The 26,647-nt window shown below is 44.3% G+C and overlaps 1 protein-coding gene across 1 annotated transcript in view; it reads left to right on the top strand.

Moving 5' to 3' along the window:
• The window catches only part of hecw1a (HECT, C2 and WW domain containing E3 ubiquitin protein ligase 1a), a gene marked incomplete at both ends in the record, with an annotated part of 355,736 nt that overhangs the window by 268,605 nt on the left and 60,484 nt on the right, over nt 1–26,647 (top strand). Inside the window, 8 exons of the mRNA XM_083631916.1 lie at nt 747–850; nt 2,059–2,165; nt 5,070–5,255; nt 8,852–8,986; nt 14,774–14,885; nt 16,019–16,115; nt 16,796–16,879; nt 22,907–23,013. Of these exons, the coding sequence (XP_083488042.1) occupies nt 747–850; nt 2,059–2,165; nt 5,070–5,255; nt 8,852–8,986; nt 14,774–14,885; nt 16,019–16,115; nt 16,796–16,879; nt 22,907–23,013 (932 nt within the window). The remainder of the gene's footprint in view (nt 1–746; nt 851–2,058; nt 2,166–5,069; nt 5,256–8,851; nt 8,987–14,773; nt 14,886–16,018; nt 16,116–16,795; nt 16,880–22,906; nt 23,014–26,647) is intronic.

Raw genomic sequence — 26,647 nt, 5'->3', positions numbered from 1 at the left:
GTGTGATCACATTGCTGGTTTGATCTGAGCCATAGTTTCAACTGGCCTTTGAAGGTGGCGAGACTAGGGCATTCTCTAATAGAGGTAGGTAGATTATTCCAGAGGGTGCTTCCCATGAAGGATAAGGTCTTCTGGCTAAAGGAAGTTTTTCTAAAGGGGACCTCACAGACCTTGTTCGTGATGGCCCGAGTGACACGGGTCGAGTTGGCAGTCGAACGATATTTGATGAAGTCAGCAAGAGGAGGCGGCGCCAGTCCATGTAGAACTTTGTATATTAAACAGGCAGAGGTGAAATTTCTAAAGTTCTCAAAACTTAGCATGTCATATTTACGTATGACATGACAGTGGTGATGAGAAAAGGGTTTTTTATCTAGTATTTTCAGGGCTTTTTTATAAAGTAGTTTGGCTGGTTTGAGAGTGGTTACACCTGTCAACGACCAGCTAGTTATACAATAATTCAGATGCGAAAGGATCATCATTTAGAGTTATAGCCTATTTACTCCTGTCTATGTCTAGTTTACATTTCCCCCAATCATTTTGCAATACATGCCATACATGATTACATGTATACATGTATACATGTATACATGATTACATCCTCAAGTCTTCTCTTGGCTGGCAAAGACACCCTAAATAAAAATACATGCATGTGACAGTAAAATTTTTACGTTATATTTTTAAGGTGGATATAATTACATTTAATTCCTTCAAACTCCAATAAGTATAAACCATCTCTCTTCTTGCAGGTACCAGAACCATGAGAGAACCATGGCCACAGAGGAGGATTCTGGGAATCATAGGCTGGAGCGGAGTGGCAGTACAGAGACAGAGACCGATTCTCCACCACCAGGTACAGTGTTGAGACTTTATCTGCAAGAAACTTGAGAACTATCAAATTAATTTACAGCTCCATTAGCCAGTAGTTGTCAAATCACATTTGAACCTTTTCCAAATGCACACGCATAGGCTTAGGCACTAATCTCCAGCTGGCTGACACAGACAGATAACAATAATGAAATAGAGTACTGCAGGGATGATGTATTTTTGTAGGCTTACCCAGAAATAACCGCCATGCTGGTTCATAGGGGAAAAGTGAATGGGATTTTAGTATGGGGATATGGGTTAAATGCATGAAATAAGGTCTGTTGTTTACACAAGTTTATGAAACAGCTAAGTTTGTGTTCAGCAAGATAATCTTCACAAACGGGGACCAATTGTATGTTTCATAAACTTTTATTTTATGCATTTAACCGAAATCCCCATACTAAAATCCCATTTACTTTTCCCCCTACGAACCGTAAGTGCTACTTCCGGACTCATTAGTCTATTGTAATATTGAATTGTAATGGCTGTTGATCAATGTTTGTGCCCCCCACCCCACTCCTATACATTTGAACTAAACCTATTGATGTAAAAAAAAAAATCTACTTAGGAAATAAAAAAGTAGCTCATTAAAAGCTACTTTAAAGAACGGGTATTTTTCCATTTGACTTTTCGTGATCTTTCCAATGCAATGTTAATAGGATGACAGGACACTTTATTAGTCTATCCCACATCTGTGGAAGTTGTTAGGGGTAGCAAGTTTGATGCACATATAATTTATCATTGTTAATTTTCTAATGCAATGTACACTGTAGTGGATTTGATTTAATATGGAGCAAAGTGCAATACTTACCAAGCCAAAATATTGGCCTACTTAAAGATCGTGGTACAGGTAAAAAAAGAAAAAAAAATGGGGCTCAAGATTGCTATGAAAATACAAGCCAGATGACTTTTTATTGAGCAGGTGCCAGCTGCTTTACGGGGGGAAAACAGTATAGAATAGATGCAGCTATGCGTGAAAAATAAATAAAATAAAATAAAATAAAATATTGCTACATACCAGTCCCACATATTAATTCAGTGGTCTGCAACCTGCACCATGCTCTTTAAGTAAAAGTATACAGTAATTGCTGACTTCAATAAATATTAAAAAAAAATATGTAATTACACAGGTAAGAATAGTAAATGTAATTCATAAGTTACTTTAACCATTCGTGGTGTGTGTTGTGTCTCTAGGCCCCGCCTCCCCCGTCAATCACCAGAAGATCAGCCAGCTCCTCCAATCACCTGCCGTCAAGTTTGTCACACACCCAGAGTTCTTCACTATGCTGCATGCCAACTATGTCAGTACACACACACACACACACACACACACACACACACACACACACACACACACAGAGTCTTCTCTATGCTGCACGCCAACTATGTCAGTACACACACACACACACACACACACACACACAGAGTTCTTCACTATGCTGCACGCCAACTATGTCAGTACACACACACACACACACACACACACACACACACACACACACATACAGAGTTCTTCACTATGCTGCATGCCAACTATGTCAGTACACACACACACACACACACACACACACACACACAGAGTCTTCTCTATGCTGCACGCCAACTATGTCAGTACACACACACACACACACACACACACACACAGAGTTCTTCACTATGCTGCACGCCAACTATACACACACACACACACACACACACAGTCTTCACTATGCTGCACGCCAACTATGTCAGTACACACACACACACACAAACACAAACACACACATACACAGAGTTCTTCACTATGCTGCACGCCAACTATGTCAGTACACACATACACACACACATACAGAGTTCTTCACTATGCTGCATGCCAACTATGTCAGTACACACACACACACACACACACACATACACACACACATACAGAGTTCTTCACTATGCTGCATGCCAACTATGTCAGTACACACACACACACACACACACACACACATACAGAGTTCTTCACTATGCTGCATGCCAACTATGTCAGTACACACACACACACACACACACACAAACACACAGAGTCTTCACTATGTTGCACGCCAAACTATGTTAGTACACACACACACACACACACACACACACACACACACACACACACACACATACAGAGTTCTTCACTATGCTGCATGCCAACTATGTCAGTACACACACACACACACACACACACACACACACACACACACACAGTCTTCTCTATGCTGCACGCCAACTATGTCAGTACACACACACACACACACACACACACAGAGTTCTTCACTACGCTGCACGCCAAACTATGTTAGTACACACACGCACGCACGCACACACACACACACACACTCAGAGTTCTTCACTATGCTACACGCCAACTATGTTAGTACACACACACGCACACACACACAGACACACAATATTCCCTGTACAGACATGCTGCATCCTTTTCAGAATCATATCGCCATATTTCCAAATTATAGCAGTGCTTTTCAAAGTCTAAAGCTGTGTTCACACCAGATTTGCATTTTGCTATTTTGTGCGGCAAGATTACATTATTTATTATTCTGATCGCTGAATCACACCATAGCCCACTTTGTGTCACTGGCTTTCACTGTTTAGCTAGAAGAAGAAGAAGAAGACGACGACAACGACGGCAGTGGCCAAAACAGAACTTTTAAAGTCGAGCTGAAATGGTCTGTGATTCTTTATCGTGATGTATTCCGACTGAAACAGGGTAGAGAGCAGTGGTAGAGAGGCGGAACATAGCATGTGGAGGAGTTTGATTTGACCGTTGGAAAGTGGGGGTGTCTGGGATTGGGGACTGGAGTTGACGTTGGCCAATCCTGGAGGTTGAATGCTGCGTAGTGTGTGTTCTGCCTCCAAATCGAGTGGGATCCATAATAACATGGTGATCTGTGCTTCGGGAGCAAAGCGAGAGAGCAGTCAGCACTCCGCACTGCGAAATAATGTATTTTACCAGAGAAATCTGAACCCTACCGTTCACGTTTCAATAACAGTACATGTACAAACACAATATAATGTAAATACAGCCCTGTGAAGTGCGTAGTCGCTGGCTGGCTCACTGCACGAGCCTCGGAGCAGAGGACCGGGCGGCTGGCTGCCTCTGGGAGCAGCAGCAGCACTCTGCCAAAGGGAGAGTGCTTTTTCTAGAGGGGGAGTGCTGGCTGCCCGCCTTGAAGCGTCCGACTAAATAACAATATTCCTGGAATGCGAGTGAATGAGCCAGTTAGATGTCCTTTCGCATTCTATATTAAATAAAGACATTATCGTTTGTTTTATTTTGTATGTTACATACTTATTGGCCAAGTATATTAACATTTATGGGCTACAAAAGTCTGCCCATGTTTTCTCCTCCTAGCCATGAAGATTGATTGACAGCTGTCATGTCATGATATGATTGTTTAAAATTGGGTAGACATTTGGTAGTACTACTACTACCTGACGTCAGCACACTTTAGATATCATTATGAATGAACTCTTGAAGGAAATTTTGATCTGAAAGAATTGTGAAAAACTAAATACATTTTCACCCCATACATTGTTAAATAAGTGCACTGTATAATCAGGGATGTGATCTAAAATAGAAAAAAGTCATTTTTAATTTCAGTTTGACTTTAAGCACTTGTAAACATGTTGGCAAAATATAATAGTTTGTGGACACATGTTTAAATAGGCTATATGTTTAGGTTACACTAACAAATAATCCACCTCAAAAATCCACCTCAGTGTCCCTTCTGCCTGGCTCACCACCATGGGGAGTAGAGCTTTCAGCCGCTCTGCTCCCAAACTCTGGAACTCACTCCCACCTGACATCCGCAATATTGACACCCTCCCTCTGTTCAAATCCAGCCTCAAAACTCACCTCTTCAAGACAGCATACTCCCTGTAATTTCCATGGTGTTTTCTTTGTTTACTGTTTAGTTTCTTTGTTTTTGTTTTGTCTTATTTCTCTTGCACTTTTCTTATATGTTATACTGTTTTGCTTGTATCTGTTGTTGCATCTGATTTTAACTCTGTAAAGTGTCCTTGAGTGACCTGAAGGCGCTTTTAAATAACATTTATTATTATTATTATAAATATCAACAACGACAACAATAATGTAAATATAAAAAGGTGAGATGGATGTAAATACAAACAGGTGTGATGGATATAAATACAAACAGGTGAGTGCGTTGTGTCCCCAGGGAGCCTACCGGATGTTCACAGGCAGCAGCTGTGTGAAGCACATGATCCTGAAGGTGCGTCGCGACGCCAGGAACTTTGAGCGTTACCAACACAACCGAGACCTGGTCGTCTTCCTCAACAAGTTTGCCGACACCCAGCTGGAGCTGCCCAGGGGCTGGGAGATCAAGAGTGACCCCCAGGGCAAGGTAGGACGTCCCGTACGGCTGGTGTGACTGCTACTGTAAGATCAGCCGTAGGCCCTGATCACATGAGCGGAGATTTTCTCATACTCAAAGCCAAGGTTCAGCTGACTACCAAACCAAACCCCTTCATTTGTTCCCTGAAATGTCCAACATTAATTATCCATTAAAAATAAGAAAGCTTTAAATAATTAAGGTTAGTACCCTGGGTTTTTAACAAGCCCCAACCTCCGGTTTTGAAAAATGGAGCCAATGCGGAAGTACCAAAAACTGCAGTTCCTTGAATGGCCACTTGAGGCTGGCTTTAAAACCGAGTCATTCCTGCTAGACCCCCATCTTAGAATGCCCAACTTTACAGTTTATTTAAAAATGACAAGAAAAAGGCATTGCGAACAAAGCGTTTTCGCCTATTGACTTTGATGGTTTTCATAGGGACTCCTCCCTTAAAGTCGAACTGAACCCATTCGTCACGTGCATATGAGTCGGTTTCAGACTGAAAACATAGTTTGTCTAAGATGACAGGTTGAGAGGCGGGTCATGTATCATGTCGATGATTTTATTTGACAATTCTGGGGACTGGATTGGGCTTTGGCCAATCCTGGCGTGTTCCACCTCCAAATCGAGTGGGATTCAGTGTGTTGTGGCGCTCCCCTCGGGAAGAGCCTGGTGACGCGAGGTTAGTGGCTGAGTGGAGCTCAGCGAGCCACAGGCAGCCAGCTGCCTTCGTGTTGCTGAGCGGAGAGTGCAGCACGTCGGCCTGGAATCTCCGAAGTGCGACCCCTGACAACCAAGCTCTCGGATGCGCGCGCCATTATCGCTGCTGTAAATACGATATCCCTGGAATGCGCGTTTTAACGAGCCAGTTACATTTCTTTGCATTCTTAGAGATTATAGTTTTTGTTTTTTGTTCATGTTTCTATCAATTGGCCAAGTTAGTAGTTAGTTTATGGGATAGGAATTCTGCCAGATGACAGGCACTAGGCGCCATTTTCTACTTAATTTGGAAGAGAAAATTATCCTGAAATGAAGATTTGATTGACAGCTGCATGTCGTGAAATGATTGGTTGAAATGGGGTAGAAATTTGATAGTACTAGAGCCGTTTTCCCACATGCGTACCGGAAAATTACCTGTAAGTCAATATCGGACATTTCCCTTCACACCTCTCCTCTGGCATGTGGGAATCTATCAGCGAAATTGCCTGTATGTGGGGGGGGGGGGGGGGGGGGGCAGCACTGCAGAGCGGGTGGGGAGTGACGTGTCGGCAAAACTCTGAATGGTGAAATAAGTTTGCTTGTTTATCCGTTCACCTGCGTCGCGTTGAAGCACTTTTTACAGACTGGCTTCATTTGATGTGTCCGGGCTTGCCTTGGCTGTCGGCAACGTTGCTTAGTCCCTGTCGGGCTGTGACTGAAGGAGGAGGACGGACTGTGGCCAGAGAGCGAGCAGAGAGGAGAGGGGAAAATCAGCACACACACACATGAAGCTGACATAGGCTACTGCTCTTATTATCACAAGATCATTTCGCCAGTTTGCTTTAATGTGCGCTAATGATTAGATTATGCCCGCTGGAACATTAAGCAACGTGTGTACACCTCGCCCATGAGAGTGTCGCGCAGAATATGAAGATAGACTAAACCGGGGACAGATCATGACAGTGTTATGTACCTCTGCGCTGCTGCGTGAGACTAGAGCCGTCTGGAAGCGAGAGAGACCAGGAGGGAATTTATTTTGGGAAGATGCTCTGAACAATTTTGACGACGTGGAATGGAAGCGTCATTTTCGCATGTCCCGGTATTACGTGCTGAGTCTGGTCCGACCCGCACGCAAGATCACCCGGTGGCGAAAACCACTGGAAGCGCGTTTGCAACTGGCAATAGTCCTTTGGTGGTACGCAACACCAGGGGAATATCGAACAATCAGCTGTGTATTTGGTGTTGGACTGTCTACTGTGTGCAACCTGGTCCACGAAGTCACAGCCCACTGATAGCGGAAAATGACTGGACCCCTTTCTCACCTGTCTGTCTATCGCGGCATACCGCTCTTCTGACTAGCTCAAAACTGGTAACATGGCCGTGACGACGGGGTCGCGCTTATACCGGCACGGCGCCTTTCCCACATGCAGCCATTTGACCACGTTCCGGTCATTTTGCGGTACAAAGCGCATGTGGGAAAAGGGCTTTAGTGACGTCAGCAAACTGTACATTCTTGTTATCAATTAAGTCTTGAAAAATTAACTTTTGATGTGAAAAAGTGTGAAAAACTAAAGAAATTAGATTGTTGTGATTGTTTTTGCATACATTATTAAATAGGTGCACTGCATACCCAGGTATTTCAACTAAAATAAAATAAAAGTAATTTTTGGGTTCAGCTCAACTTTAACACGTTCACTGCCAAGGACGTGTTAACACGTTTTCAGAATCCAGCTGTTGACTGCCAACGACGTGTTAACACGTTTTCAGAATCGATTTTTTTTTTTTGACGGTGGGACGTTGATCTAACCCTTTTACGTCTCCTACACCAGAATTGGAGGTATTGAATGTGTATAATCTATTTTACCGACCCACTGAGTGTCGACATGTCTCTCCACAGTAGAAAGAGGCGACCCAAAACTGGAGGGAAAAGCGCGAGGAAGCCGTTCTCATACTGTAAAATTGATGGCGAAAACGCTTTCTCTTTCGCGCATTATCGCGCTGGGAGCTGGCGGTGGGGGATTCCAAAAATAGACTGGGTGGAAAACACTTTGAAACACGCAGCATAAAGCCTAGAATCGCACAAAGCTTCATCAAAGCTCTCAAACCCAAGAAACAAGTGAGCCCTATCCACAGTCGCTGCCAGGGAGGGAGGCTGCTCAAACTCGCAGCAGCAGCAGCAGCAGAACACTTGCTTGTGACAAACGCTGCGGAGGAGAACGCCCACGGAGGGAGGAGTTGGAAGCAGAGGGGGGTTTCCTGCTGTTATGGAGGAAATTACTGTTCAAAACTATTGTTTAGATGTCTGACGTCTTACTGATGCCAAAAATGAATGGTTAAAGTGACTGTTCTATCGAATTTCACAAAAAGCCGTTTATCTCAGAATAAATTTCCAGACGCTGAAACCATGCTGTATTCAACTGCTAATGCTTACATAACTACTAACTCTACAAACTAACTCTTTTAGACAGAGAAAGCACACATTCTATTAGTTCTTTTGAGATATTGTGTGTTCACAAAATCTTAGCAGAAAAGAATCCTCGGGTCTTGAAAGATGAGCCAGAATCCTCAAAAAAAACCTCTGGCAGAACCTACCTACAGTAAAAAAAAAAGGCTGGCAGTGAATGTGTTAATAGTGGCCAGTAAATATTTGGGAACGTTACCGGCTGCATTGGCCGTCGGAAAAAAATGCCTAGCGGAATCCCTGACGTATATGTGACAAAAATGTGATACATTATTTTGGCCGGTAAAAAATATGCCTGGCGGGTGGATTTTTTCCATCTACCTGTCACCTGGCTGGTGAGTCAAAAAGTTAATTTCGGGCCCTGCATACAATAGTGTCTACTTCAATTTCAAGGATGTTGTTTTTATTCATTGCATGTCTGTTATATTTCCACCTGTCTGTCTGTCAGTCCTTCTTTGTTGATCACAACAGTCGAGCGACGACCTTCATTGACCCCCGCATCCCCCTGCAGAGCGGCCGGCTGCCCGGCCACCTCGCCCACAGACAACACCTCCAGAGGCTACGAAGCTACAGCGCGGGGGAGGTACACACACACACACACACACATGCAGGAAAATGTACTAGTATTAGGCATCCTGAAATCCCATGGGACCATTGGATCAGCGCTCTTGGTTGTCCACTGTGATGTTGGAGCAGCGCCTCTTGTGACTGTAAAGTCCCACACGGGAGTGGCAGTCCCTCTGGCACTGTTCACAGATGTAGGGGGTTGCTGGTCTTGCAGAGTGTGAAAGTAATCCCATGAGAAAAAATGACAGGCTTCAGATTGCTCTGAACAGGTTTACAACCTTTTTTCCTACTTCCGGCTCTAGGTGACATCAGATAGGGACGGATGACCTTATATGGTTATTGCTCCAGCACAGTGCGCATGTGTTCACTGCTCCGCTCCAACCATTACAGCACAGCAACGTAAAATAAGTTGTTTACCAGTTCAGCCCTGACAAAACCTAGCCAAACATTGATTTAAACCCAAACAGTGGTGCATTGTACACCCAGTTGTGCTATACAAGCCTTGCAACTATCTGTTGGATCCACTCTGCTCACTGCCTTTTTAAACTGAAGGGTTTATATACACATCGCTGTTGATTGGCTAACACCTCTGACACACCCAAACAAGAGACAACGTACCACAAACACTGTGGCACATCGTTTTGAGGAATCATGATATTCACCCGCAGCAAAACGGTGCGCACTGTTTTCAAATTGGTCATCTGCAGCTCTTCAAACATCTGACTGTGGCTGTTTGTTTGCATTATAACTAATTCGCTCCACAAATCGCTCCAAATTGCTGTCTCAGAAGGGGGGGACATTAAAGAGACAGGAACTAAAACAGACAGAGGCTGAAGTGAGATCTGCATAAAGCAACCATACAAGATAAAGAAGGAGTTAAAGAGACACGAGCTAAAACAGACAGAGGCTGAAGTGAGGGCTGCATAAAGCGACAGTACAAGATAAAGGAGTTAAAGAGACAGGAGCTAAAACAGACAGAGGCTGAAGTGAGGGCTGCATAAAGCGACAGTACAAGATAAAGAAGGAGTTAAAGACTAAAGAGACACGAGCTAAAACAGACAGAGGCTGAAGTGAGGGCTACATAAAGCGACAGTACAAGATAAAGAAGGAGTTAAAGACTAAAGAGACACGAGCTAAAACAGACAGAGGCTGAAGTGAGGGCTGCATAAAGCGACAGTACAAGATAAAGAAGGAGTTAAAGAGACAGGAGCTAAAACAGACAGAGGCTGAAGTGAGGGCTGCATAAAGCGACAGTACAAGATAAAGAAGGAGTTAAAGAGACAGGAACTAAAACACAGAGGCTGAAGTGAGGGCTGCATAAAGCGACAGTACAAGATAAAGGAGTTAAAGAGACAGGAGCTAAAACACAGAGGCTGAAGTGAGGGCTACATAAAGCGACAGTACAAGATAAAGAAGGAGTTAAAGAGACAGGAGCTAAAACACACAGAGGCTGAAGTGAGGGCTGCATAAAGCGACAGTACAAGATAAAGAAGGAGTTAAAGAGACAGGAGCTAAAACAGACAGAGGCTGAAGTGAGGGCTGCATAAAGCGACAGTACAAGATAAAGAAGGAGTTAAAGAGACAGCTCCTGAAACAGACAGAGGCTGAAGTGAGGGCTGCGTAAAGCGACAGTACAAGATAAAGAAGGAGTTAAAGAGACAGCTCCTGAAACAGACAGAGGCTGAAGTGAGGGCTGCGTAAAGCGACAGTACAAGATAAAGAAGGAGTTAAAGAGACAGCTCCTGAAACAGACAGAGGCTGAAGTGAGGGCTGCATAAAGCGACAGTACAAGATAAAGAAGGAGTTAAAGAGACAGGAGCTAAAACAGACTGAGGCTGAAGTGAGGGCTACATAAAGCGACAGTACAAGATAAAGGAGTTTTTAAACTGTGAATCATGCAAAGCTACTCCAGTGCAGAGCAATCTAGTAAGAGAGTGGCGTCATCGGCGGTCCAAAATGTGTGACTCAGTAGCCAATGAATAGCCAGGAAGGGGGCTCGCTCTAAGTTTGAACGCTAAAATAAAGCTGATAATATACAATTTGTTTCTTTAAACGTCTGACCCTTTCAAAGTACATCACAAACTATCCATTTTGCTGCAACTCGACAGCGCTGCTTAATCCAGAAACTTACTTCCGGGAACATTTATAGACACGGGGGGGCAGCCGCTCTCGAGGGAGGGATTTCTATGTAAACAGATCACGCCATTTCGGGGTCCTGGGAGAAAGGATTGCTGGCTATCACAACACAGGGAGGGGGCGTGGCTTAGTTGTAAACACAGAAATGAATCACTGTAACTCCTCAACATATACAAGGTAATGGTTTGGTGATATTTATGTCCATTGGAGTGAATGGAGATCTCACGACTCTTCTATATACACGGCTCTGCAGTGGAGTCCCCCCCCCCCCTTTTTTAAAGGGTGATGACGTATGACTCAATACCAGATTTGATATCTGTTTGCTGATTGTTGTTGTTGTTCCGGACACTTCCGTTGGAACGCGGACAAAGGTCATATTGAAGGCAAGAGAGAGGCTCTTCTACCAGCGCTGCAGCCATGATGTTGCAGTGGAACATGGTATTAGCCTTCGGTCGTCATCAATATACGATCTTTGGCGCAAATCACCTGTATTTGTACATCATCTGATAAAATTATGGAATACTAACGGTTATACAGGAAGAAAAACTGACTGGAGGGGGGCTTTTAAACAGTGGAGTGTGCCCTGTCATGTGTGTCCCCAGGCCTTTGATGTGTAATGTGTGTCCCCAGGCCTCTGATGTGTCTGTGTCCTCAGGGCTCTGATGTGTCATGTGTGTCCTCAGGCCTCTGATGTGTCATGTGTGTCCTCAGGCCTCTGATGTGTCTGTGTTCCCACGCCTCTGATGTGTCATGTGTGTCCTCAGGCCTCTGATGTGTCATGTGTGTCCTCAGGCCTCTGATGTGTCATGTGTGTCTCCAGGCCTCTGATGTGTCATGTGTGTGTCCAGGCCTCTGATGTGTCATGTGTGTCCTCAGGGCTCTGATGTGTCATGTGTGTCCTCAGGCCTCTGATGTGTCATGTGTGTCCTCAGGCCTCTGATGTGTCTGTGTTCCCACGCCTCTGATGTGTCATGTGTGTCCTCAGGCCTCTGATGTGTCATGTGTGTCCTCAGGCCTCTGATGTGTCATGTGTGTCTCCAGGCCTCTGATGTGTCATGTGTGTGTCCAGGCCTCTGATGTGTCATGTGTGTCCTCAGGGCTCTGATGTGTCTGTGTCCTCAGGCCTCTGATGTGTCATGTGTGTCCTCAGGCCTCTGATGTGTCATGTGTGTCCTCAGGGCTCTGATGTGTCTGTGTCCTCAGGCCTCTGATGTGTCATGTGTGTCCTCAGGCCTCTGATGTGTCATGTGTGTCCTCAGGCCTCTGATGTGTCATGTGTGTCCTCAGGCCTCTGATGTGTCATGTGTGTCTCCAGGCCTCTGATGTGTCATGTGTGTCCTCAGGCCTCTGATGTGTCATGTGTGTCTCCAGGCCTCTGATGTGTCATGTGTGTCCTCAGGCCTCTGATGTGTCATGTGTGTCCTCAGGGCTCTGATGTGTCTGTGTCCTCAGGCCTCTGATGTGTCATGTGTGTCCTCAGGCCTCTGATGTGTCATGTGTGTCCTCAGGCCTCTGATGTGTCATGTGTGTCCTCAGGCCTCTGATGTGTCATGTGTGTCCTCAGGCCTCTGATGTGTCATGTGTGTCCTCAGGCCTCTGATGTGTCATGTGTGTCTCCAGGCCTCTGATGTGTCATGTGTGTGTCCAGGCCTCTGATGTGTCATGTGTGTGTCCTCAGGCCTCTGATGTGTCATGTGTGTCCTCAGGCCTCTGATGTGTCATGTGTGTCTCCAGGCCTCTGATGTGTCATGTGTGTGTCCAGGCCTCTGATGTGTCATGTGTGTCCTCAGGGCTCTGATGTGTCATGTGTGTCCTCAGGCCTCTGATGTGTCATGTGTGTCCTCAGGCCTCTGATGTGTCTGTGTTCCCACGCCTCTGATGTGTCATGTGTGTCCTCAGGCCTCTGATGTGTCATGTGTGTCCTCAGGCCTCTGATGTGTCATGTGTGTCTCCAGGCCTCTGATGTGTCATGTGTGTGTCCAGGCCTCTGATGTGTCATGTGTGTCCTCAGGGCTCTGATGTGTCATGTGTGTCTCCAGGCCTCTGATGTGTCATGTGTGTGTCCAGGCCTCTGATGTGTCATGTGTGTCCTCAGGGCTCTGATGTGTCTGTGTCCTCAGGCCTCTGATGTGTCATGTGTGTCCTCAGGCCTCTGATGTGTCATGTGTGTCCTCAGGGCTCTGATGTGTCTGTGTCCTCAGGCCTCTGATGTGTCATGTGTGTCCTCAGGCCTCTGATGTGTCATGTGTGTCCTCAGGCCTCTGATGTGTCATGTGTGTCCTCAGGCCTCTGATGTGTCATGTGTGTCTCCAGGCCTCTGATGTGTCATGTGTGTCTCCAGGCCTCTGATGTGTCGTGTGTGTCCTCAGGGCTCTGATGTGTCTGTGTCCTCAGGCCTCTGATGTGTCATGTGTGTCCTCAGGCCTCTGATGTGTCATGTGTGTCCTCAGGGCTCTGATGTGTCTGTGTCCTCAGGCCTCTGATGTGTCATGTGTGTCTCCAGGCCTCTGATGTGTCATGTGTGTCTCCAGGCCTCTGATGTGTCATGTGTGTGTCCAGGCCTCTGATGTGTCATGTGTGTCCTCAGGGCTCTGATGTGTCTGTGTCCTCAGGCCTCTGATGTGTCATGTGTGTCTCCAGGCCTCTGATGTGTCATGTGTGTCCCCAGGCCTCTGATGTGTCGTGTGTGTCCTCAGGCCTCTGATGTGTCGTGTGTGTCCTCAGGCCTCTGATGTGTCGTGTGTGTCCTCAGGGCTCTGATGTGTCATGTGTGTGTCCTCAGGGCTCTGATGTGTAATGTGTGTCCCCAGGCCTCTGATGTGTCATGTGTGTCCTCAGGCCTCTGATGTGTCATGTGTGTCCTCAGGCCTCTGATGTGTCGTGTGTGTCCTCAGGCCTCTGATGTGTCATGTGTGTCCTCAGGGCTCTGATGTGTCATGTGTGTCCTCAGGCCTCTGATGTGTCGTGTGTGTCCTCAGGCCTCTGATGTGTCATGTGTGTCCTCAGGGCTCTGATGTGTCATGTGTGTCCTCAGGCCTCTGATGTGTCATGTGTGTCCTCAGGGCTCTGATGTGTCATGTGTGTCTCCAGGCCTCTGATGTGTCATGTGTGTCTCCAGGCCTCTGATGTGTCATGTGTGTCTCCAGGCCTCTGATGTGTCATGTGTGTCTCCAGGCCTCTGATGTGTCATGTGTGTCTCCAGGCCTCTGATGTGTCTGTGTCCTCAGGGCTCTGATGTGTCATGTGTGTCCTCAGGGCTCTGATGTGTCATGTGTGTCCTCAGGCCTCTGATGTGTCTGTGTCCTCAGGCCTCTGATGTGTCATGTGTGTCCTCAGGCCTCTGATGTGTCTGTGTGTCTCCAGGCCTCTGATGTGTCGTGTGTGTCCTCAGGCCTCTGATGTGTCATGTGTGTCCTCAGGCCTCTGATGTGTCATGTGTGTCCTCAGGCCTCTGATGTGTCATGTGTGTCTCCAGGCCTCTGATGTGTCATGTGTGTCTCCAGGCCTCTGATGTGTCATGTGTGTCTCCAGGCCTCTGATGTGTCTGTGTGTCTCCAGGCCTCTGATGTGTCGTGTGTGTCCTCAGGCCTCTGATGTGTCTGTGTCCTCAGGGCTCTGATGTGTCATGTGTGTCTCCAGGCCTCTGATGTGTCATGTGTGTCCCCAGGCCTCTGATGTATCCAGGAGTCGCGGGGCGTCTCTGATGGCCCGGCCTGGAAACAGCCTGCTAGCTGCCATACGAAGCCAGTACCACCCCGACCTACCACTGGCTGCTCCAAGTATGCACTGTCTATGGCAAACGGACACACACACACACCCCCTCCACACACACACACACACACACACACACACACACACACACACACACACAGACACACACACACACACACACACACACACACACACACAAGTACAGTACAATGCTTAAAGAGCATGGTGCAGGTTGGAGACAGGGGTATACTGTATATGGGATTAAAAGAAATCAAGCAGCTGGCCAAATCTGTGATGTCAGCTGGGCCCAGCAGAACACCCAGCAACCCAGCTGTGATGTCACAGGTGCAGAACGCCCATTTAGAATGCCACCTTTTTCTGGGCATCCGGGTAGTGTAGCAGTAGATTCCCTGCCTACCAACATGAGGGTGGCAGGTTCGCGCCCCCGTGTTACCTCCGGCTTGGTCGGGTGTCCATACAGGCATGATTGGCTGTGTCTGTGGGTGGGAAGCCGGATTGAGGGCATGTGTCCTGGTCGCTGCACTAGCGCCTCCTCTGGTTGGTCGGGGTGCTAGTTCGGGGTGGAAGGGAACTGGTGGGAATAGCGTGATCCTCCCATGTGGTACGTCCTGCCGGTGAAGGTCCCCGCTGTCAGGTGAAAAGAACCGGGCGGTAACTGCGCATGTGTCGGAGGAAGCATGGTGCTAGTCTACGGCTCTCTCCAGATCGCCAGAGGGTGGAGCAGCGGAGCAGCAGAGGGAAATTGGCTAAGTACAATTGGGGCAAAAAATGGGGGGGGGGGGTAATTTAAAAAAATTCACCTTTTTCATCCCCTGGTCCTGTGAAAAATGTTTTGTTTTGTTTAGTTCATATTTTATCAGACCAGTCTGCCATCCACTTCTGGTATGATATGATGCAAGTCTGATTGATTCCCTAATTATTGCATAATTAATCAATACTACACTGGTTGTCTGTGAGAAGACCTCAACCTGAATTGATCTAATGAAGGTTTGCATGAATACACCCAGTAACCATCTGTAGCAGCCACCTGCTTTCTCCCCTGATTGCTTTAGTTAACATCTCCCAAAGACTGCTCAGATGCATGCTGTGTTACTGTCCCTCTGCTTCTCTCTCTGTCTCGGTCTCTCTCTCTCTCTCTCTCTCTCTCTCTCTCTCTATCTGTCTCTGTCTCTCTCCACAGCTTACAATGATAAGATTGCGGCATTTCTTCGACAGCCAAACGTCTTTGAGATGTTGCAAGAGCGGCAGCCGAGCCTGGCCAGGAACCATGCCCTGAGGTAGCCGCAAGTCCTCCACCGATTTTCAACCAGCTTTGTATCATTACAACATCAGTAGTATATCCAGCATTCATTTAGTTTGACAGTTATTGAGAGTTTATTTTAATTAAGTTGTGGACCAGTGATGTAATTTGTGCATGAATGACATCACTGTTCCACAACTTAACTCAAATCAACTCTCAATAACTGTCAAACTAAATGAATGTCTGCAAAACTGTTTACAGTTTTTGGATATACTACCAATTTTGTAATGATACAAAGATGGTTGAAAATTGTTCCTTTAACCTGACAGTTACTTTCTACTACCAGCTTTTGTTTTTCATCACAACATTCTGCAATTTCCAATTTTACAGATGACATCATCTGCCATCAACAGTACTGATGATGATTTATCAAGAGTCTAATTGTGTAAATTGTGAAAGCACAAATAGTCTTCTCTAAAATCGATTGAGGTTTGACTTGTGGCTTTGACTTGCAACTGAACATTTAGCCCAAGTAACACTGTAACAAATGAAATTACAAGGTGGAGAAATGTGTGTATATATATATATATATATATATATATATATATATATATATATATATATATATATGTGCGTGTGTGTGTGTGTGTGTGTGTGTGAATTGAATGAATGTTTACTTTTTAAAGCCTTTTTGACGCCCTTTTGTTGACCAATCAGGGAGAAGATCCACTACATTCGGACGGAGGGTTCCCAGGGGGTTGAGAAGCTGTCATGTGATGCAGACCTTGTTATCCTCTTAAGGTATTAAAAAAAAAACATTGCTGACTACAACATGGAAGCCTACTATTGATCTATTAGGTTTAAAAAAAATTAACTATCCAATAACAATGGTTTTCAAAGTGGGGGCAATGTTTATAATGGAAAACAGAAACATTGAATATGAAGAAATTTTGAATATGAAGAAATTAGAAAAGATTTGAGATACAAATGTAATTATTAGGTTATTACATAAATAAAAGTAAGGATATATATTCTGAAGTTGTATGGATGTGATTTTTGACATCAATTCAATCATGAGAGGCCAGTTGGTAGGATTTGACAAACTTTATTTAGCAATCGGCGTGCATGGCAAATACTTTGGCGCATGACTCCATTGGCCAGTGGCGCTGCTCTTGAGGCAAGAGGAGGGCACCTGCATAGGCTAGGAGATCCCCCAAAAGGAAGATCTGATTACCGGAGGTTAATTGAGATCTGCAGGCGCCGGTAGTTGATTGTACTTTTCTGGCCTTCGACCTTTTTAGCGACTTACAGCTATTTGCGGCTGGCGCTCCCAACTCGGTCGGGCACCTCGCGATAGCGCTTCCCAGCTTGGCTCACCTGGCCGCCTTGGCGCTTCGCGATTGTACTTTTCCGGCCTTCGACCTTTTTAGCGACTTACAAGCTATTTGCGGCTGGCGCTCCCAACTCGGTCGGGACTTCGATCTTGGTACGTACTTTTCCTGCCTTCGACCTTTTTAGCGACTTACAAGCTATTTGCGGCTGGCGCTCCCAACTCGGTCGGGCCTTCGATCTTGGTACGTACTTTTCCTGCCTTCGACCTTTTTAGCGACTTACAAGCTATTTGCGGCTGGCGCTCCCAACTCGGTCGGGCCTTCGATCTTGGTACGTACTTTTCCTGCCTTCGACCTTTTTAGCGACTTACAAGCTATTTGCGGCTGGCGCTCCCAACTCGGTCGGGCCTTCGATCTTGGTACGTACTTTTCCTGCCTTCGACCTTTTTAGCGACTTACAAGCTATTTGCGGCTGGCGCTCCCAACTCGGTCGGGCCTTCGATCTTGGTACGTACTTTTCCTGCCTTCGACCTTTTTAGCGACTTACAAGCTATTTGCGGCTGGCGCTCCCAACTTGGTCGGGCCTTCGTTCTTGGTACGTACTTTTCCTGCCTTCGACCTTTTTAGCGACTTACAAGCTATTTGCGGCTGGCGCTCCCAACTCGGTCGGGCCTTCGATCTTGGTACGTACTTTTCCTGCCTTCGACCTTTTTAGCGACTTACAAGCTATTTGCGGCTCAAAAAAGGGGGTTCTGGTTCAACAGTATGGTAAAAATGACCAAAAAGTAGTTTAAGTACTTGACTCACTACGCAAATATGAATGTAGTTGAACTACCAGCAAGCTACTGCAAAATGTAGTTTAACTATGTAGTTCAACTACATGTAGTTCACTACTCCCCAACACTAAATATATGTACAGTATATATGGATATATACAGGTATAGGCAGTTATTGATATAGGCAGTATTAATATAGTTATTTACATATTTTTTATTTTTTATTTTCATTTTTTTAAACCAAGGTCACCCCCCCAGATCTGCCCCAGAGAGATAAAATTTGTCATATTCCTAAATTAGAAAGAAATCAAAAATATGAAATAACACAAATGGAATTATACAGTGGCCAGAAAGAGTGTTAACACGTTGAGTGCCAATGACGAGATATCTCGGCTTACAGGATCCAACCGTTGAGTGCCAAAGACGAGATATCTCGGCTTAAAAAAAAAAAAAAAATTTGACGGTGGGACATCGATCAACCCCTTTTACGTCTCCTATACCAATATTGGAGGAAGAGAATGTGTATAATCTATTTTACCGACCAGCTAAGTGGCGACAGTGCTCTCCAGACAGAGAGAAAACCGAGCAAAAACAGCCGCGGGAGAAAGCCATTCTCAAGGAAATAGCTGGGCGAAAACGCTTTCGATTTCACACACACACACACACACACACACACACACACACGCGCGCGCGCACACACACACACTCGAGTACCTTTGAGCATAAATAAGACCAGAATCGCAAAAGCTTCATCAAAGCTCTCAGCCGACACCCCAAGAAACGAACAAGCCCGTTTTACAGTAATCCAGACTTGCCCGAGAGCGGCCGCGGAGCCAACAGCAGCACAGACGGAGGGAGGAGTTTGGAGACACACACACACACACACACACACACACACACACACACACACACACACACACACACACACACACACACACACACACACACACACACACAATACAGTATACAGACTTGCCCAAGGGCACCCATAATCACAGGCACGTGAGGTGGTTCTAAAAATCCATTTATCTCAAAACTCTCTGAAAATCTCTGAAACCATGCTGTACTCAACGGCTAATATCTACATAACTACTAACTCTACAAACTAACTCTTTTAGACAGAGAAAGCACACATTCTATTAGTACTTTTGTGAACTTTGTGTTCACAAAGTCAAAGCAGAAAAGAATCCTCGGCTCTTGTAAAATGAGCCAGAATCCTCAAAAAAACCCTCTGGCAGAAGCTAACTACAGTATTGAAAAAAGGCTGGCAGTGAATGTGTTAAACAAATCAAATCTATTATTGGTATTGGTATTGTAAGTCCTTGATGGAAAAACAAAGGCTTTGGAAAGAAATTCACACAGGCCTTAGGCACAAAAACTGGCGTTAAACGCAAAAAAATGTGCCTTGCGCCTGCCTCGGGAAGATAGCAACATGGCTTTAGGCCCCGAAATGCGCTTTACGCCAAAGAGGCGTGGCGCAGTGCCAGAATAGGCCAGAATGGGTTTCGGCCTTAAATACCGGCCTAACGATATCTTCCGCCCTGCCGTTAATTTAGCGCTTAGCGCTTTTCAAAACCAGGCCTATTCAGTGCGCCGGTTGCGCGGAGCTCTCCTCTGCCATCTCACTCTCTGTCCCCCCTCTCTCTCTGTGTCACTCCCTCTCTCTTGCTCATCAGACAGGCACAATGATTGATGGAAAAAAGTTTGCCGGTTCTATTATTGTGCGTAATTGCGTGGACTCTCCTCTGCCATCTCACTCTCTGTCCCCCCTCTCTCTCTCTCACTCCCTCGTGCATCAGACAGCAGACAGGCACAAAGCCACACATGTGAAATCTCCCAGCATGCATTGGGCTAATACATTTCGATAATAAATAGCAACCAAATGAGCCTAAATAGATAGAAAGGTAGATATAAATAATGTGTAAGGTTAACACAACATGCAATTGTAGAACATTTCAATATTGGACAAAATAAAATCTCGAAATCAAAACACAACCCTATGTGAAACATATATGTCATCCTGGTGGTATATATATCCCTCGCAGATTTAACGTAATTTAGGAGATGAGTGACAGCCGTAACTCGGTTCTACTGTGACTTCCTACTGTGATGTCGCTCCAATAAGACGACTTACTTCACATTTTCTTTTACAATAAAAACAACGACTTTATGCAACGACTTTACATAATGTAGGCTATATTTATGTGCATCATCCTACCTGTGCAGCAGGGGAGAGAAAACGATATCATTCTGGACAAACTTTCACCAATCTAATCTCATCATGACATAGGGATAGGCTTTTTCTAGCCAATGCGTTTAGAACATTCTTTTCACTTTGATCTTGCTATAGTGTAGCGTATTTACATGCTTGCAGTATTTAAACTGCAGTTAGATTGGTTTGAGAAGCATAATAATATGGAATAATAGCCTATATATGGAGACAGACAGACGGGGATGAAAGGGAGGGGGGGGGCAGAGCGCTTGGCTTTTCTGGCTTTACTGGATCACTCCGTGGAATTGGAGCTTAAAAGGCAAACTTGTGATTCTTTTACTGCACTTCCCCAATGAGCAGATTGTGCATAATTTTACGCTTAAAAGGCGTGGTTATAATGCTTAAGCGTAGCGCCGACACCAAAATATCGAGTGCGCTGGTCCACACCCACTAATCTGCGCTGCGCCTGGCACTAAGCGCAGTTTTTAGGCCGTTGCAACGATAGAGCCCATAGGCTCAACATCAAAGGCAGGAGCCGGGAGTCAAGGAAGTCATCTTAAAGTCATCTTAAAGTCATAATCTTGTATTTACATATATGTTTGCAAAGAGATGCACGCTTGCATTCCCACGGATGGATAAACAGGATTACATAATGATTTGTGAAGCACAGAATCCTTTGTAGTCTTGGCGTGGTACAATCAGCATGTTTTGACTAGCTAGCAGACAAACAGGAGAGATAGACATGGAGGGAGAGATGAGCTGGAAAATCGGTCGTGTGTGTGTGCGTGCGTGTGCGCGCATGTTTATCTATCCCACCACTACAGCATTAATAACGTGTAACTGCATCAAACTATTGATTATCCAAATAAAACCTAATGTAACTTAATATTTTCTATGTCAATATTTGTCTAAGAAACTAATTTCAGTCATTGAAGCAGAAGCCTTTAGATCAAAATGGCTTTAAGGGAATGAAAAACATGCTGTAGTACATTCAACCAGGTGTGTCCAAACAGTTGACGGGTAGTGTAAAATAAATAGTACTTTAGTTGACACCATTCTGATGTCGGATTCACCTCATATAAAGAAATAGTACTTTAGTTGACACCATTCTGATGCCGCATTCACCTCATATGGGAATACAACAAAGCAAACACTGCAATTTCAACAAACAATCCAACTAGTAGTTGTATCCTGCCAAACCCCAAGATACAATATAGAATTTTCTATCTTAATTAAGCTGAAGAGAAGAGTATTTAATAGTAGTCTTTACCAACTGAGGTGAATAATATGTGACTGGGTGTTTTGGGTCACAAGTAGGCCAAGGTCATTTTTCGGTTTTTACAAATTCTGAAAGTGCAGATTGTAAGCTTTCAAATGATGTGTCATATGTTGAAATCTATTGAAATCAAGCTTGGTTTGCCCTGAACAAGCTTAGTTTGCTTAAGTGATCCTAAAACTGTTTTGTTGAATTGAGTGCGTTCTTCAACATCTAAACTTGCATAATCATTTCAAAAACGACTTTTTATCTTGATTTGCAATTTTACCATTGCCTACTTGTTACCCTTTTCACCAGACTGTGTCACATACAGTACAGTATGTTGTAGATATGTACCATCCTTCACATGTCACCAGACTGTGTCACATACAGTACAGTATGTTGTAGATATGTACCATCCTTCACATGTCACCAGACTGTGTCACATACAGTACTGTATGTTGTAGATATGTACGCTCAGTATGTTGTAGATATGTACCATCCTTCACATGTCACCAGACTGTGTCACATACAGTACTGTATGTTGTAGATATGTACGCTCAGTATGTTGTAGATATGTACCATCCTTCACATGTCACCAGACTGTGTCACATACAGTACTGTATGTTGTAGATATGCCCCATCCTTCACATGTCACCAGACTGTGTCACATACAGTACTGTATGTTGTAGATACAGTATGTACGCTCAGTATGTTGTAGATATGTACCATCCTTCACATGTCACCAGACTGTGTCACATACAGTACTGTATGTTGTAGATATGCCCCATCCTTCACATGTCACCAGACTGTGTCACATACAGTACTGTATGTTGTAGATATGTACGCTCAGTATGTTGTAGATATGTACCATCCTTCACATGTCACCAGACTGTGTCACATACAGTACTCTATGTTGTAGATATGTATGCTCAGTATGTTGTAGATATGTACCATCCTTCACATGTCACCAGACTGTGTCACATACAGTACTCTATGTTGTAGATATGTATGCTCAGTATGTTGTAGATATGTACCATCCTTCACATGTCACCAGACTGTGTCACATACAGTACTGTATGTTGTAGATATGTACGCTCAGTATGTTGTAGATATGTACCATCCTTCACATGTCACCAGACTGTGTCACATACAGTACTGTATGTTGTAGATATGTACCATGTGAATGCAGCATTGCTAACCTCTTGACTCTCTCAGCACAGAGGAATGCCTCTTTCTCTTTCCTTCTTGTAGTTTGTTTGAAGAGGAGATCATGTCTTTCATTCCTTCTCACCCCGTCCACCCTGGCTTTGGCTTCTCTCCTCGCTGTTCTCCCGCCTCCTCACCACAGAACTCTCCTGGTAGGTTCCTTCAGCCTGCCAATCACACCTTTTCTTCTCACTTTGAGTCATCGACTAACATTCTTGTATGTGGGATAAAGCAGAATCTAAAGTCCCTTTACTTGACTTATGGCATGCTAGTTCATCCTTTCTTTTCTTTCTTTCTTTCTTTCTTTCTTTCTTTCTTTCTTTCTTTCTTTCCTTCTTTCTTTCTTTCTTTCTTTGACTAAAATGATAACAGGAAAAAGTCTTGGGCTGGATTCGAATAGTCAAAAAATACCTCCTACCTTAACTCCTATTCCTACCCACTTGTCCTTAACCTGTTTGAAAAGCGTCATGAGGTCAAGAAAAGATGTGAAGTAGAATTAATAAGGACGTAAGAAAAGACAACCATGGTGCTAAGAGAATCCCACTGTACTGACAGTAGCCTACATATGCACGTAGGCTACACTAAGATACACCGGGATCAAAATGCCACTGCACTGACAGTAACCTACTATCATCGTACGGCATTATCGTTTGCGCAGCCGTTTGTGCACCGCTTATGCTATCTTCCCTGCATCTTAAAGGAGGACTTACCCCCTAGATATGTATCAGAACAGTGATTTGAAAATACCTATGGAAAAAACCAAGAAATGACATATGCTCTTATATACTATACTCTTTGGCTGTGTTCAAGTCAGGATTTTTTTTCGGAAATTGACGCCATTGCAGTTTGCCCACCACCTCGAAAATAATTTATTTGAGAGCTGCAATATCTTTATAAATATCAACAACTAGCCAACGCTGGTGGCCTGTATGGAAACAGCGTTGCTGAAAATGGTTGAAAGTTATATCAATTTGGCCATTCAGTGGGCGAACTAGAAATTTAATTATTTTTCTCCCATATGTGTGTGCGTGGCTTGTCTAAACTTACGTTAAAAGAGACTAGTGACGCGACGCGAGGCTCGTTACCGCAGCACACAGCACGGACAAACGCCCCGCTGTCAGTTTATGTAATCACAATGCGAGATTTCTCCACGTCATTCCCTCGCCCAACTTTCGATAAACCGCGCCATGAAATCCGTTTTCGTTTATGGGCTTTTCGTGATTCTTGTTAAAAGTTACTGCAGCGCAGGGCAGTGTCAGACCTCCATGTGAAGAGCTCCGGCCGCGCGTCCCCGCTGCCTGGAGCACAGCAGCTCGTGCTCGCGCTCTAAAAGGCAGGGTGCCTACGAGCTGCTGCCTGGCCGGCAGAAAGTGCTCCAGACTCGGTGTGATAATCCTGTAACAGCATTTGAGCTTATTCAGGTAAGATATTAATAATGTAATGACACATTCAGCGATAAACTGTCTACAATGAAGACTTATGTCAAATATGACAACGTGGTGTTCAGTATTTTAAGAGCACAGGGTTTTTCTAGCCTACCTACTTGCCTGATCACAAGGCAGTGAGTCCACGTGGAGGAGGAGCACACACACACAGACAGAGAGAGTGTGCTGTGCTGCTCACCCCCCCCCCCCCCCCAGTCCCCAGTCGCCAGTCGCTCTGCTGACTTCATTTCCTGAAAAGTTGGCGTTGCTTGTACACAGTGACGATATTATAGTAGCCGATTTGTTTAGAGCAGCTTTGTCACGTTGTCACGTCGTAGTATAGCATTATATTTTACATGTGCGCTAAACTGCGATGAGATTTGTTTGCGGAAGGATGAAAGTGAGGCTCTCACTTTGGTGCTGGGCTCTCGGAGCTGATTGCTGCAAACACACAATTATACCCCTCCCACCCTCCGGGCAGAGCGTCAGTGCAGCAGCTCTGTGTCCCCAGCGAAAAGGGGCACAGAAGTCCACCAGTCGTCCTTGAGAGGATTCCAGCATTCGTTGTCTCTCAACCTAATTATATGGAATTCTGGACAAAATCATATCTAGGCTATAAAAAAAAAAAAAAAAGATTTACATGAGACCAAATCTCATCATAGGGCCCCTTAGTATGAAAAAGGTTGGGAATGATTTACTTGCTATGCCATGTCCTTCCTTTTATGATTATAGTGGCGTTTATTGATAGTATTGTGTTACATAGGAGTTGGTAGGAAAATAACAGGCGATTGTAATAAATTAACAGGTCAAGTGACATCATGGGAATAGGCTTGGAGTTGTGAGGAGCCGAAAGGGTACAGGGGGAGTAGGGGAGTAACTATCTTGAAATCCCATAGTCTTTGGGGACAACCTGACGTCAGGTTGTACCAAATCTCCCATTCATTTGAGGGCAAAAAAAAAGCAGTGTTCCACCCTTAGAGGGCGCTTATGCCAGGTATGCTGCTGAAAAATGATACAAATGGTAAAATGGCAACAGTTTGGTCACAAATGTGGAAATTTTGACCAGCATTCTTCACACATCACCCCCAAAGTCATATTGGTTAAAAGCTGAAAAAAAGTGTTTTGGAGGTAAGTTTCTCCTTTAAGCTATCGTTTGCCTCCACCATCCAGTTTTGTGCTGGAATCTAAGCGCAGACACAGGTGTAGGTGTGTAATGTGTATTATTATTATTATTATTATTATTATTATTATTATTATTATTATTATATTACTAAAACCCAGATCATTTAAAATCAACACATTCATTAAAACTACTGTGAAATTGACCTCTCACCTTCTTGCTGAGGGAGACTGGTCCTTTCCATTCAAACTGATACAATAGACTACTACTGTAGCTATTATCATCACACAGCCTATTGTTTATTACAGTGGTGATTGATTGTACTTTTACCATGAAGGCCCCTAAAATGTGGAACTTGGGAAACATAGGCTGCAACCATCTTTTAATCACTTCGTTAAAAAGGCAGGACTAGACGTTTTTATGCTATTTGTTTTTAATCTTGTTGCAGTTTGATCCTGTGTTTTTCATTGTATATTAGTTTTTAGTTTTTATTTAATGTAATGTATTGAGTTCTATCCTTTGACACAGTATTTTCTTTTGAATTATTCCTATTTTATGTCCTTATTCAGTAGTTTTTATGCCTGCATTTTTATGCTTTTCTTTTTAACTTATAACATTTTTGTAACTTATTGAACCATGCTTGAAACACACCATTTTGAGATTCTGTCTAAAAAACAAGTGTGGTTTCCAGACCAAATTTCAATCAGAAGGCCGCCATATTCGCATAATCTGATCAGCCCGTGACGTCAGTCAAGTTCAAGTATTTACTTATTTATTTAAAAAGGATCCCCATTAGCTGATGCTTGTGGCACCAGCTAATCTTCCTGGGGTCCAAATACAGTACTACAATGCAATACAATACAAGTCTTATATACATATATACGACATCACATTTGTGTGACGTTTACAAGTTATCATATACATCAGATATGTGTAATATAACACATTTGCATTTTGGGTTATATTACTTACATTGTTTGTTACACGCTATGTTCATACATTTGTGAGAAGACAAATGGAATTGCACATGACATGGAATTGCACATGTATGACGTCAGTTATAATAATAATAATAATAATAATAATAATAATAATAATAATAATAATAAATTGTATTTGTCATGCACTTTTCATTTAAGATAAATCTCAAAGTGCTACAGAGTAAAACAGAACCATATAAAATGCAACAAGGCAAAGAACACTATAAAAGTCACACAGGACTACCTGGTGTAGGCAAAGGCC

The sequence above is a fragment of the Poromitra crassiceps genome (genome assembly GCF_964638095.1).
Source record: "Poromitra crassiceps genome assembly, chromosome: 2".
Classification (NCBI taxonomy): Eukaryota; Metazoa; Chordata; class Actinopteri; order Beryciformes; family Melamphaidae; genus Poromitra; species Poromitra crassiceps.
This window is presented reverse-complemented; position numbering and strand designations above follow the sequence as displayed.